This window comes from Melanerpes formicivorus, unplaced genomic scaffold (genome assembly GCF_026170545.1).
Source record: "Melanerpes formicivorus ecotype bairdi unplaced genomic scaffold, bMelFor1.0.p_v2 SCAF_38, whole genome shotgun sequence".
Classification (NCBI taxonomy): Eukaryota; Metazoa; Chordata; class Aves; order Piciformes; family Picidae; genus Melanerpes; species Melanerpes formicivorus.
This window is the reverse complement of record NW_027142390.1, coordinates 1,620,285-1,633,816: the sequence shown is the minus strand read 5'-3', so window position 1 is coordinate 1,633,816 and position 13,532 is coordinate 1,620,285. Positions and strand designations below refer to the sequence as shown.

The 13,532-nt window shown below is 54.5% G+C and overlaps 1 protein-coding gene across 14 annotated transcripts in view; it reads left to right on the top strand.

Annotated features, from left to right (window-relative positions):
• Positions 1-13,532, top strand: part of ITPR1 (inositol 1,4,5-trisphosphate receptor type 1) — a 204,123-nt gene that overhangs the window by 156,583 nt on the left and 34,008 nt on the right. For all 14 annotated transcript variants that reach the window (XM_068157768.1, XM_068157769.1, XM_068157763.1 and 11 more), the window contains 6 exons: positions 1,362-1,472; positions 3,442-3,537; positions 4,187-4,309; positions 5,854-5,958; positions 7,243-7,435; positions 10,012-10,134. In XM_068157768.1, coding sequence (XP_068013869.1) covers positions 1,362-1,472; positions 3,442-3,537; positions 4,187-4,309; positions 5,854-5,958; positions 7,243-7,435; positions 10,012-10,134 — 751 coding nt within the window. The remainder of the gene's footprint in view (positions 1-1,361; positions 1,473-3,441; positions 3,538-4,186; positions 4,310-5,853; positions 5,959-7,242; positions 7,436-10,011; positions 10,135-13,532) is intronic.

The following is a 13,532-nucleotide window of genomic DNA, read 5'->3' as shown; positions in this document are numbered from 1 at the left end:
TGCTCACTTCCATTGTCCCTACTGCTTGAACCTGGGAGGATGGGGATGTGACTTTGAGGACATTTGTGCTTTGAAGGCTCTTCTCTTGGTGCACTCAAAGATGGCAGGTTACAACAAACCTGGACAAAGCACAGTGGAGGTGACCATAGCTGAAGGGATCCTGCAGGAAGGCTGCAGAGGGACTGTTCAGGAGGGTGTCTGGAGCCAGGCCAAGGGGGAATGGTTTGAAGCTGAGGCAGAGCAGGGGTAGACTGGAGCTGAGGAAGAAGTTCTGCAGTGTGAGGGTGCTGAGACTCTGGCCCAGGCTGCCCAGGGAGGCTGTGGCTGTCCCCTCCCTGGGGATGTTCAAGGCCAGGCTGGATGAGGCCTTGAGCAGCTGAGTCTAGTTGAGAGGTGTCCCTGCCCATGGGAGGCAGGTTGGAGCAGATGATCTCTAAGGTCCCCTCCAACCTGAGCCATTCTAGGATCCTATGAAATTCCACCTGTGCAAGAGAGCTCCTGAGGCTCATCAGGGCCCAGCAGCTTCTCTCTGGGTTTGGGTTGTGTGGAATAACAACCTTTAGAGAGAGGTGTGGAGCTTGGCAAGAGAGCAGGCCTCTGGATTTTGCAGCCAGCAAGCTGGTGCTGGTTTGTACCTTTCAGTTCCAGACCATCCTGAGAGCAGGGTTAAAGGGAAAGGAAGAAGGTTATGGAAATTCACATTCTTTGCCTAGGGCTGAAGTAGGCACTTCAAAACTAAAGAAAACTTGCCCTAATCTTACTAGAACAGAGGTTTTCCCTCAGCTCTGTGTGGAGGCTGGATGCTTTGGCATGTAAATGCCTCCTTTATCAGCTGTGCTGCTCTCTGCTTCCTGAGCCTGGCTGGTTTCAGCAGGACAGGCCCTGGCTGCAGACAGCAAAAGCCTGAAACAGAAAGCCTTCATCTTTTGTTGTTCCACTGGCTGGGGCTTTCTGTTCTGCTAAGCACCTCAGGCAGCCTGGGAGGGCATGAGCCAGGGAATGGTCTGGCTTGGAAGAGACCTCCACAGGTCATCCAGTCCAAGCCCCCTGCAGTCAGCAGGGACATCCTCCACTAGATCAGGTTGCCCAGAGCCCTCTCAAGCCTCACCTTGAATATCTCCAAGGATGGGGCCCCAACCACCTCCCTGGGCAGCCTGCTGCAGTGTTCCTCTGGTGCAGAACTTGTTCCTAACATCCAGACTAAATCTGCTCTGCTCTAGTTTGAAGCCATTGCCCCTGGTCCTGTCCCTGCAGGCCTCTGGAAGAGGTGCCCCTTGTGTGGTGGCTGGGGTCCCCAGCCCAGGCTGCAGCCTCAGTGTAGACAGTTAGTGACTGTCCCTTTGTGCCCTCTCTTCGGGCAGAACTGCATCGCCACCCACGAGTCCAACGGCATCGACATCATCACGGCCTTGATCCTCAACGACATCAACCCCTTGGGCAAGAAGAGGATGGACCTCGTGCTGGAGCTGAAGGCAAGTGGCTGCTGAGTGTGACCCACCTGCACAGCGAGCTCAGGCACACCTTGGCTGGTGCAGGGCTGTGGGGGTGTGTTGGGTCCCTCTGCTCAGCAGTGACAGTGTGCCTGCGGGAGGGGGCTGGAGGCAGTGCCCGGGGGGCTGTCACAGGGCTTTCTCCTTTGAAATGGTAACCTGGAGACACCAGCTGCAGATGGGGGCTGTGTCATGGAGTGAGTGCTTTAGATGGGTTGCAGAATCACCATCAGAGGTTTAGCAGAAGTGGGTTTCATCTGACTTTGTCAAGGAGCAGCCTAAGTTTGGTGGCAAGGGTTGCTCTGGGCTTGCTGCAGGGGGGAGGCACACAACGGAGGGCTGAGCTAGAATGATTTCTAGAGACCTGAGAGAGACCCTTCCCTTGAACCATGAGGTTCAGAGCAGACCCTCTTGATTTCTGAGCTCCTGAGGAAGCTTAGGGACAGCTGGGCCCAGCCTCAGACTTGCACAACAGTTTGTGTGTAATGGCTGAAACACAGAGCAAGAAACCTCTCCTGTTGAGTCCCAAGGGTCAGAGTGCACCCCACTGCTTTCCCAGCTCCTGGTGGAGCTGAGCTGGGGCTGGGCCTTAGTCTCAGACTTGGACAGTGGTCAGTAGCTAATGGAATGAGCTCCATGGATTTCAGTAGCATGGATTCAGCATGCTGTCATGTCCTGAGGACCTGTTGTTCACCTTGGGTCAGGAAGGATCTCTTAGTCTTGGGTAAGGAATCTCAGCCTGAGAGGTGCCCTTGCTTAACCATGTCCTTCAGCACCACCTCTTAGTGGCTTCTAACACCTCTAGGGTTGGGGATTCAACCACCTCCCTGGGCAGCCTATTCCAGTGGTTGAGAGCCCTTCCAGTGAAGAAGTTTCTTCCAATGTCTAACCTAAACCTGCCCTGGTGTAACTTGAGGCCATTTCCCCCTATCACTTGTCCCTTGGTAGGAGAAACCAACCTCACCTGGTTGCAGTCTCCTCTCAGGGAGCTGCAGAGGGCAATGAGGTCTCCCCTCAGCCTCCTCTTCTCCCCACTGAACACCCCCAGCTCCCTCAGCTGCTCCTCCCCAGCCCTGTTCTCCAGACCCTTCCCCAGCTCCCTTGACCTTCCCTGGACCCTCTCCAGCCCCTCAGTGTCCTTCTTGGAGTACAGGATCAGAGAATTGCCTGGCTGGCAAAGACCTTCAGCTCATGGAGCCCAGCCCTAACCTAACCTAAGCTCTCCCTGCCTTTGCAGTCTCTCCTGCCTTGCCCTCCTGCCCTGCAGCCCAGCGTCTGGCTGCCTTCCGCTGCTGCCCTGCCCTCTCCTGCTGGCTGCTGCCTGGGGGTGGGGGAGCTCTGATTCCAAATAAAAAATGCTTTTAGACTCAATTAGCATTAAACTTCCAAATTAAATACTTTTATTGGGTTTGCCTGTCAGCCATGATGGATTTCAATCTGAATTGTTCCTATTAGAGCAGGCTGGTGCCTGGTGGTAGTTTCCCATTTCCTCCCTCTCTCCTCTTGGGCTGTGGAGTCATTTGCAGTTAAAAGCAGGGAAGCAGGTCTGGGTCTCCAGCCTTGGCCACCCTTTGATTTAATCAGCAGTGTCTTCAGCAGAGCTGAGCTGCTCCACTTGGAGCTGAGAGCTTGTGGAGATGTTGCAGTGCCTGTCAAATGAAACACCACCAGCACTGGCACTTCAGGAATCCAAACCTTGGCTTGGGGTCAGACAGTAGGGCCTGGGAAATGAACTGGTGAAAAATACTCTTGAGCTGTGGGTCTGCAGGATCAGAGGAGAAGGGAGTGCTCAGTGAGGTCTGGCCACAGAAGTCATGCAGTGGGGCTGGCTGGCAAAACCTGCTGTGCCCATGGCTCCTCTCTGTAGAAACCAGCTCCAGACCTTCTGTGCAGCAGGGATGGTAGCACTCAGGGTGGGTGCACTGATTGCTGTTGCTCTCCCTCCCTTCAGAACAATGCTTCCAAGCTGCTCCTGGCCATCATGGAGAGCAGGCATGACAGTGAGAACGCAGAGAGGATCCTCTACAACATGAGGCCCAAAGAGCTGGTGAGTCCCTGGGTCACCCTGGAGCTCCTGCTTTATCCTGGGAGCTGAGAGGCTCAGTGACCTTCCTCCTGAAACATAGATGGGCCTTAGACTTCCATGGGACAGTGTCACAGCGTGGTGGGGGGTGGAAGGGACCTCCAGAGATCATCCAGTCCAACCCCTCTGCTAACACAGGTTCACCTAGGTCAGGTTGTGTAGAAGCATTTCCAGGTGGGGTTGGAATCTCTCCAGAGAAGGAGACTCCATAGCCTGCTCCTTAAGTTCAAGTGAAACCTCCTGGGTTCCACTTTGTGCCCATTGCCCCTTGTCCTGTCCCTGGGCACCACTGAGCAGTGCCTGGCCCCAGCCTCATGACCTCCATCCTTTATTCCTTGCTGAGCATTGCTCAGATCCCCTCTGGGGCTGCTCTTCTCCAGGCTCAGCAATCCCAGGGCTCTCAGCCTGTCCCCTTCAGAGATCCTCCAGGCCCCTCAGCATCTTTGTGGCCCTTCAGTGGACTTTCTCCAGTAGTTCCCTGTCCCTCCTGAACTGGGGAGCCCAGAACTGGACCTAGTACTCCAGAGGAGGCCTTACTAGATCAGAGTAGATGAGGAGGAGAACCTCCCTTGACCTTCACCCTGAGCTGTCTCTTCACTCTCTGTCATTCTAGGTGGAAGTGATCAAGAAGGCTTACATGCAAGGAGAAGTGGAGTTTGAGGATGGAGAGAATGGAGAAGATGTTGCAGCATCTCCAAGGAACGTGGGACACAACATTTACATCCTAGCTCACCAGGTGGGTGTTCACCTACAGCTTCTGCAGCACTGGGGACAGCAGGAGGTCTGCTTTGCCCTGGGCTTGTTTGAATGGCTCTCACCTCTGAGAAAAGCTCCCTGAACACAGCCTCTTGATCAGAGCACGTTCCAGCCCTCAGAGAATCAGAAGGTCCTGTACTGCAAGAAATTTGGGGAGGTTTCTTCTATCATGGGGAGCAGGCAGGCTCCTCACCAAGTGTCTGAAGACACAGGAGTCAGGTTCTTGGCAGAGCTGGGCAGCAGTGTATTATTTTTCAGCTGTATCAGAGGATACTTTATACTCCCAAAGGAATTCTGCTCCCAGATCAATGAAACTGTCAGCAGAATCCTCGCTCTGGCTTTATGGTCGGTGTCACATTCTGTCCCTCCTGGAGCCAGTCAGGTTCATTGCGGGGGTAAAATCTGATGGCTGAGAGGTAATTAAAAACCAAGGGGGAGGGGAAAATTCATCATAACATCATAAAAAAGGTTGGAAGAGACTTCTGAGATCACCAAGGCCAACACTTCTGTGGCTGCTGAGGCCTTGAGCAGCAGAGTCTGGTTGTGAGGCATCCCTGCCCACGGCAGGGAGGTTGGAGTAGATGGTCTCTGAGGTCCCTTCCAGCCTGAGCCATTCCCTGGACAGACCCTGTCCAGAGGTATCTAAGCTAGGCAGTGTATTGATGCTGCTGTGTCACTCAGCTGGAGGCTTCTTGTTCCTGTGGCATCTGAGGAGGATCATCACAGTGAGGTGGACTTAGAGAAGGCTCCCAGGTGACCTCATTGTGGCCTTCCAGGATCTGAAGGGGGCCTATAAGAAGACTGGGGAGGGACTGCTCAGGATCTCAGGCAGTGATAGGACTAGGGGGAATGGAATGAAGCTGGAGGTGGGGAGATTCAGGCTGGAGGGGAGGAGGAAGTTCTTCCCCATGAGAGTGGTGAAGCCCTGGAATGGGTTGTGCAGGGAGGTGGTTGGGACCCCATCCCTGGAGGTGTTTAAGCCCAGACTGGACAAGGCTCTGGCCAGGCTGATGTAGTGTGGGGTGTCCCTGCCCATGGCAGGGGGGTTGCAACTAGATGATCCTTGTGGTCCCTTCCAACCCTGACTGATACTCTGACACTATGATTTAGAGCACCCAGAAGCCTTTCTGGAGCAGTTCTCCCTCGCTCTGCCTCTTCGAATCGTCTCTCCCATCCCTGCCCGAGCGATTAGCCCACTTGGGAGTTTGGGGTGGGTGTGTAGAAGGGCAGACCAAGTGTGGCAAATTTTCCCCTAGTCAGGCAGAGGGATGGGGAGAAGAGGGAGCACAAGAGGGCTATTAAAAAACAACCCAGATTTGAATCGTGCTGCCTTGCTCCCAAAATAGAGCTGCAGGGAGCCTGCTGGGAGCCCAACAAAGCCTTCTGTCAACTTTGCCCTTTCCTAGCAGCTGACTGAGTACTCTTGGAGGGCTTTTTTGGGGTTTGTTGGGTAAAAAATCAGAAATTTAATATCACAGCAAGACATCTGGTGTCTCCCACTCCCTCTGCATTCCTTTCTCTCAGTTGGCTCGTCACAACAAAGAGCTGCAGAACATGCTGAAGCCAGGAGGTCAGATCGAGGGAGACGAGGCGCTGGAGTTCTACGCCAAGCACACAGCACAGATTGAGGTAGGGGGGGATGGAGTGGTGGCTGCTGGGAGGTGTTGGGGGGAAGCAGATTCGCTGTGGGAAGGAGTGGTGCAGTCAACCACCCCTTCTGTTGGAGAAGCACAATTGTTGCCGTTGGAAAAGCCCTCCGAGCTCGCCCGGCCCGGCCCCGCCGTGGCCCCGGCTGCCGTGGCCACAGGTCTCCTGAACACCTCCAGGGATGGGGACTCCACCACCTCCCTGGGCAGCCTGTGCCAGAGCCTGGCCACTCAGTCTGTGGGTTTTGGATGGAGCCCAGTAGCAGTGTGTGGACTGTCATCCCTGACACCAGAATCTCTCTGTGCTGACTGCTTTATTTTGCCTCTCTTGACAGCCCCTGGGGGGGAAGCTATTTCTGAGCTGTCGTGTGTGGGTTTTAAGATGGAGCTTGAGCAGAGCTCTGTTGGCAGGAGGAAGTGTAACTTCACTTCTGTTCCTTTTTGGCCACTGCTGTTGCTGAATCCATGAAGTTTAGTGAGAGCTTTTGCCATTCTTGCTGTAGCAAAATGACAATTTGGCTGGGTGGCCAACCTGAGATGCTTTTGTGAAGTAAACCAGGCACAGACATGAGGAGCTCCCAGACCTCTCTGCCACACAGTGGAAATACAACTGTTACTGCTCCTCTCATGGAGCCCCAGACTGGTGCAGGTGGGAAGGGGACCTTTAAAGGTCATCCAGCCCAACCCCCCTGCAGTCAGCTGGGACATCCCCAACTGGAGCAGGTTACCCAGGACCTCAAACAACCTGACCTGCAGTGGTTCCAGGGATGGGGAATCTACCATCTCTCTGGGCAGCCTGTTCAGTGTTTCACCACTCTCACTGTGCAGAGGTCCCTCCTGATGTCCAACCTAAATATCTCCTGCTCTGGTTTCAGGCCACTGCCCCTGCTCCTACCCCCACAGTCCCTCCCCAGCCTTCCTGTAGGTCCCCTTCAGATACTGAAATGCAGCTCTGAGGTCTCCCTGGAGCCTTCTCTCCTCCAGACTGGGCAGCCCCAACTCTTTCAGCCTATCCTCATAGCAGAGGTGCTCCTGGTCCTCTTTGTGGCCCTCCTCTGGACCCTCTCCAGCAGGTCTTGGAGCTGAGTGCAGGCTGGCTTTGGATGCTGAATTAAATGAAGTCTCTACCAAGCTGCTGATGTACCTAACATGTCCACATTTCTACACCTAGCTTACCAAGTGGGGGGAAGGTCAGAAAAAGGCAGACAAAGCAAGAGCTCAAAGCATGTCCCAGGCAGGAGGCACTCTAACGGGGCTGCCGTTACAGATCGTCAGGTCGGACCGGACCATGGAGCAAATCGTCTTCCCCGTGCCCAGCATCTGTGAGTTCCTGACCAAGGAGTCCAAGCTGAGGATCTATTACACCACAGAGAGGGATGAGCAAGGCAGCAAGATCAATGACTTCTTCCTGAAATCAGAAGACCTCTTTAATGAGATGAACTGGCAGAAGAAGCTGCGAGGTAGGTTGCTGCCGGCGGCCTGGCTGCCCGGAGCCTTACCGGCAGAGAGCTGAGCTCAGGCTCCCACAGCTAGAAACGTTGACTTGGTAGCAGATGGTTCCCCAGCGTGGCAGCAACCTTGCTAATGGTTTGAAAGGGGAGTCTGCTCCTCTGCATGCTGGCAACACCCTGTGAGGAAGTCAGGCTTGGTGCAGGAGCGGGATGGAGCCGCTGGAGCGCATCCAGGGCAGAGCGGGAAGGAGGAGCACAGGTCGCCTTCCTTAAGAGCCAGCAGGAAGGAACAAATTGGTGGAGGCTTAGCTTAAGTGAGAAGGCTCTTGGTGGCAGGGAGAAATGGAGAGGGCAGGAGAAAGCAGGGAGCTGCTCTCTCTCCCTGCACTGCACACAGGAAGCAGCTCCCTTGCCTTGCAAGGAGTGAGGCTGGGATGGTGCAGCAGGGACTGAAGGTATCTCCAGCAGCTAAGCTGTTGGAGAGCAGGGTAAATGTGCATTTTCCCAGTAATACTAAAAGTAGACTTCACCCTTCCTATGGGCAAGGAACAGGCTGTCAGACAGACTGCTGAAAGCCCCAGCCCTGTGGTGCTTAAAATACCTGCAAGCATTTCCAGGCACTGCTTTTTCCCTCTGAGGTTCCCACTGGCACCTAGGAAACCTCCCTGAATTCTGGTTCAGTCCATCCAGAGCCACCACTTCCCCCAGGCACCTCCTGAGCTCCTTTCATTCAGAACTATCTCCTTCTGAAAAATGATTTCTTGTTTGGCTGGAGGGGAGAAGCTGCCCAGGAGGCTCAGGCTCAGTGGGCAGGGGTGAGTGGTCAGAATTTACCAACAGTGACCCTGTGCCATGGGAGAAATCCAGCAGCTGTTTCCTGCTCAGCTCCACAGCTGCCACCTCATAGCACTGCTGTTCCCCATGCTTGAGTCAGCTGAACTCCAGTGATTGGCACAGGGGCACAGAGTGGTGCAGAGCCACCTCCTACAGCAGATGTGGCAGTGCTGCTGCCAGCTGTGCCAGGCAAGCCAGGCCAGTGTGCTTAGCAAAGGTGGTCCCCTGACAGAGACCTCACTGGCACTCAGACACTGGGGCAGATCACAGAGGAAAAACAGATGAGAAGGGACCTCTGGACCTGCACAGAGTGCCAGCATGGTGAGGGTTGGAAGGGAGCTCTGGAGATCCTCCAGTCCAACCCCCCTGCTCCAGCAGGGCTCCCACAGCACCCTGCCCAGCAGCACAGTGCCCAGGGGGGGTTGGGAGCTCTCCACACCAGGAGACTCCACAACCTCTCTGGGCAGCCTGCTCCAGGCCTCCAGCACCCTCACAACAAACAACTTTCTCCTCCTGCTCAGATGGAGCCTCCTGGGCTCCAGTTTGTGCCCCTTGCCTCTCCTTCTGTCCCCTCTGGGGTTTCTCTTCTGCAGGCTCTCAGCCCCAGGGCTCTCAGCCTTTCTCTCCTCCCAGAGCTGCTCCAGGCCCCTCAGCATTTTTGTAGCCTCCCCTGGACTCTCTCCAGCAGTTCCCTGTCTCTCTTGAACTGGGGAGCCCAGAACTGGACCCAGTCCTCCAGACAGCACTTGCTGAAGAGAGCTGGTGGCTGCTGTGGGGCTCAGGCATGCTGCAGTCATTCCTTCACTCTTGAGCCCCAGAATTTGTCATTTCATCTTTTCACTAACCCTCACTGGGAGCTTCTTTCCCTTTGCTCCCTGATGTCTGCACATTCCATCCTTCCAAGAGGGTAAATCCTTCATTCTTCCCTTCTTTGAGAGCATTTTGAATAGCTGTGGGGTTTTCTCCACTGCAGATCTCCTGAGCACACAGTTTGCTGCACAACAACCTGCAGGAGCTAAAATCAGGGGAGGCTTTGCCTTGGTGCTGAAGGAATTACTGCCAGGCAGCTTCTTGGCTGTCCTTGTCATCTTCTGGACCACAACCACTTCAGAGGATGAATCTTGTTGTGCTTTCTGAGCCTCTGGATTCAGGCTGCAGAGGTTATTGAAACTTAAGAGTCTTCTAAGAGCAGTTTGTGTGTGATGCTCATGTTGGAGGTGCAGCTGGTGAGCTGCAATCACAGCTCTCTGCAGATACTCTCCTGCCCTTTGCCCACAGGGGAGCTCTGCCAGGGGAGGGCTAGGCTGGAGATGAGGAACACTTTCTGTACAGCAGGAGGGGTCAGGGGTTGGCAGGGGCTGCCCAGGGAGGTGGTGGAGCCCCCATCCCTGGAGGTGTTCCAGAGCCCTGTGGCCATGGCACTTGGGGCCAGGGTTTGGTGGCTGTGGTGGGGCTGGGTTGAGGCTTGGACTCGGTGATCTTGGAGGTCTTTTCCAACTCAAACCATTCTATGATTCTGTGAATCCTTTGCCTTGGAGCACTCTGCAGGACACTGGGAGTACCCCAGAGATGAAGAGTAACCAACTTCAGGATAAGCCTTGGCTGTTACTGCTCTTAGTGCTCTGCTTTTGGGCAAGCTGAGTGTTGCTGGGGACATTGTTTGGGTTTTTTGGGGGTGGAACTCTTACTTCTGTGGCTGTTGGTTGGCTTTTTTTCATGCTCCATGGAGAACTTTTGTCCTCTCTCTGCAGCTCAGCCTTTCCTCTACTGGTGTGCTCGCAACATGTCCTTCTGGAGCAGCATTTCCTTCAACCTGGCTGTCCTCATGAACCTGCTGGTGGCATTTTTCTACCCATTCAAAGGAATTCGAGGAGGTACTGGTATTTAAAGCACACATAAGAAAATGTGTGAGGAAGCCAAATCCTATCCCCCACTTGTCTCTCTGCCTCCCTGCTCACTTCAGTGGAGGTAGCAGAACAGAAATTGGCTTCCTTGTGCTAATTGCCTTGATGAAAATGGTGCTGCTCTGACTTCCTTCAGGGGGCTTTAAGGGAAACACAAAGCCATGTTTTGTCCTAAGTGGGGGGAGAAGGAAACTGTCCAAGGCAGACATCCAGCTTTAATTACTTGCCTGCTCTGCTTTGGTTTAAGATTCTGTAATGAAGTATTTGAACTAAAAAGATCAGAGCTGTGAATTAATTTGCTGCCTTCCCTGAGCTTTTGTTCTGTCAGCACAGTTTTCTGCAGAGCTTTGGTGGGCATGTGGCACTTCAGCAGGCCTCTGAATGAGGCTGGGTGAGGGAGATGGCCCTGCTGTGGCAGGTGATGTGGCTGAGGGCCAAGTGACATGGCCTCATGCTGTTGGAGAAGGATGGAGGATGCAGAGAGAGAGCTCAGCTCCCCTCTGTTACTGTTGAGGTTGCCCCCAGCAGTGAGGAGGAGTGTGCTGCATGTGTCTCCTAGCTCAGGGGCAACCTGCCCCCTCCAAGGTTCCTTGCCACCACTGGGTTTGCTGTCACTTCTGACATGAGCTGTGGGTTGATGTGAGTGGCTCAGGTGGGGTTGCACCATCTTGCTGTCACAGGTCTCCTGGGAGCTGCTTGGGACCCAGCCAGTGGTGGTGTGTGGCTCAGTAACTACTCCCTGTGGAGTCCTAATGAGGCTCAGCTGCTCTTCCTTCCATCCAGCCTCTGCTAGAGATGCACCCCAGGGCAGGTCAAGAGCTGGAGTCATCTTAGCCAGAGTCAGGCAATCTGGAGAAGTCTTCCTGTGGATGTCTCTGGTGCCCACTGCCTGCCAAGCTGGGGTGGGGGCAGTGTCTAGGTAGGAGCTTGTTCCACATCCTGTCTTCTGGAGTGAAGGACCCCAGCAGTAAAACCTGCTCCCAGCTCCAGAGCTTCCCCTCCTCTGAGGCTCATGATGTAAGAGGGCCAGTTAGATGCTGCTCTCTTCCTGTTGAGCTTCCCTCTGTCTGTCTGGGTCCCTTGCTAACTTCAGCACAGCTCAAAGCTGCCAGTGACCTGAACACCCACCATGTAATGGTTGGACTGGATGGTCTGCAGGGTCTCTTCCACCCACAGTGACTGCATGAAATTCTCAGCAGAGTTCTGTGTGGGGCACAAAACCATCTTCACCCCTCTTTGCAGCTCACCTGAGAGCTGTGATTCCTGGTAGCCTTTGGCAGCAGAAGCCTTTGGTTAAAGGTGGTGGCCACAGAAAACTTGTGTTTGGGGTTCTGCATCCTGATAAAGCTCTGGGGCAAGGTTCAGGAGATTTTAGCCCAAAACCTGATGTTCTGGGAGAGGGAAGAGTTGCTGCACCTCTGAATCATCCTCTGGGGCCACCCAGGTGGTCTCATCCAGATCCCATTCTGACCAACAGTTGGCTGCAAGGTTTTAAGCAGCATGAAGAGCAACTGAATTTTGCCTTCAGTCTGCAAGACCCCAAGCTGAGCCCCCAGAGCCTGTGTTTGTGGCTGGTGAGGGTGTTGGTTGGGCTGAGAAGCAGCAGGAGCAGGGGGGGCTGTTTGGCCTTTGGAAGGGGCCCTGCCCTACATGTTTGAAATGCTTTGGTTATCAGCATTTTGATACAAATCTCATCCCCTGGGAGCTCCAAGCCCCAGTGAAAACCATCCACAGCCACCTGGGTGTATGCAGCTGGAAAAACCAAAAGCCTCTTCAAAGCAGAGCGTTTGGGGAAGCTGCTGGTGCCTTGGGTTGCTCAGCTGTGCTGAACTCTGCAGCTGATCAGCTTCTGACTGCAGCAGGAGCTGTAAAACGTCTGACTTGAGGGGCAGAAGCAAAACTGGGTGCCTGGAACTGAGCACTGGAGTGGTGAGACTTGCAGAGACAGGGAGAGCTTCCCACTCTCATCATCTCCATGTGCTGGCAGCAAGGCTTTGATGGGCTTGGAGAGTGGCTGCTGAGTGAGCTTCGTGTGCCAAGGGCAAAGACACTGCTCCAAGTCTGCTCCCAGTCTCCAGGAAGGAGAGGTGGCTTCAACATCTTCACCAATCATCTGGGTGAAAGGGCAGAGTGGACCCTCAGCAGCTTTGCTGATGGCACAGCACTGGCAGGAGTGGCTGTGACACTGTTAGGCTCTGCTGCCATTCTGAGAGGCCTGGACAGGCTGGAGAGCTGGGGGAGAGGAAGCTCTGCACCACTGAGGCCACATGTGGAGGCCTGGGGCCAGTTCTGGGCTCCCCAGTTCAAGAGAGGGAACTACTGGAGAGATTCCAGCAGAGACTACAAAGCTGCTGAGGGGCCTGGAGCAGCTCTGGGAGCAGCAAAGGCTGAGAGCCCTGGGGCTGAGAGCCTGCAGAAGAGCAGCCCCAGAGGGCAGCTGAGCAATGCAAGAGCTAAAGGAGCTGTGGGGATGGAGTGGCTGTGGCCAGACTCTGCTCAGTGGTGCCCAGGGACAGCACAAGGGGCACAAACTGGAGCCCAGGAGGTTCCACCTGAGCAGGAGGAGAAAGTTGTTTGTTGTGAGGGTGCTGGAGGCCTGGAGCAGGCTGCCCAGAGAGGTTGTGGAGTCTCCTGGTGTGGAGAGCTTCCAGCACTCCCCTGGTCCTTGTGCTGCTGGGCAAGCTGCTGTAGGTGCCCTGCTTTAGGAGCTGGGTTGGACTTGGATGGTCTCCAGAGGTCCCTTCCAGCCCCCACCACGCTGGGTTGCTGTGATTGTGCTCAAGCCTCACTCTTCCCTGCAGGCATTGGCCTGGCTTGGTCCCAGCAGGGCCTTTTTAGGTCATGACATCACTCTCCTCACTGCTGCATGGGGAGGCCAGTCCAGGGTGGGTGGTAGAGGTAACAGCTGAGGACTTGATTAGCTCCAGGTATCTTTGCAGGCCTGCTGGAAACTGCCAGAACTTGTGACAGCTAATCTGCTCTCGTGCTTTGGCTGGCTTGGTGGTAGCTGGGCTGTGCAGTCACCTGTCCCAGTGCAGGCAGGATCCTTCAGGATCTGCCTCCCAGCAATTCCCAACTCACTCCCCAATAAGCTCCTGCAGGTTTTTTCTCCCTCTGCCATCTCTGCTCTTTATTCCCACCCAGGTGATTGCTTTGAGCTCTGCACCTTTTGCTGTTTGACAGCTTGGTGCTGCTCTGGGAGCCCAGAGTCCCTTCAGACAGCAGAAACATCTGTTCAGCTTGACACTTATTAAGTTTTAATTTCCATCATTCCTCTGCTGTCTTTATTAATCTGCAGTGATTTGGAGCCAACTGAAAGGGCTGCTCCTGGCAGTCAGATGGGAGGAATATTTCCTAAGCCTTCTGAG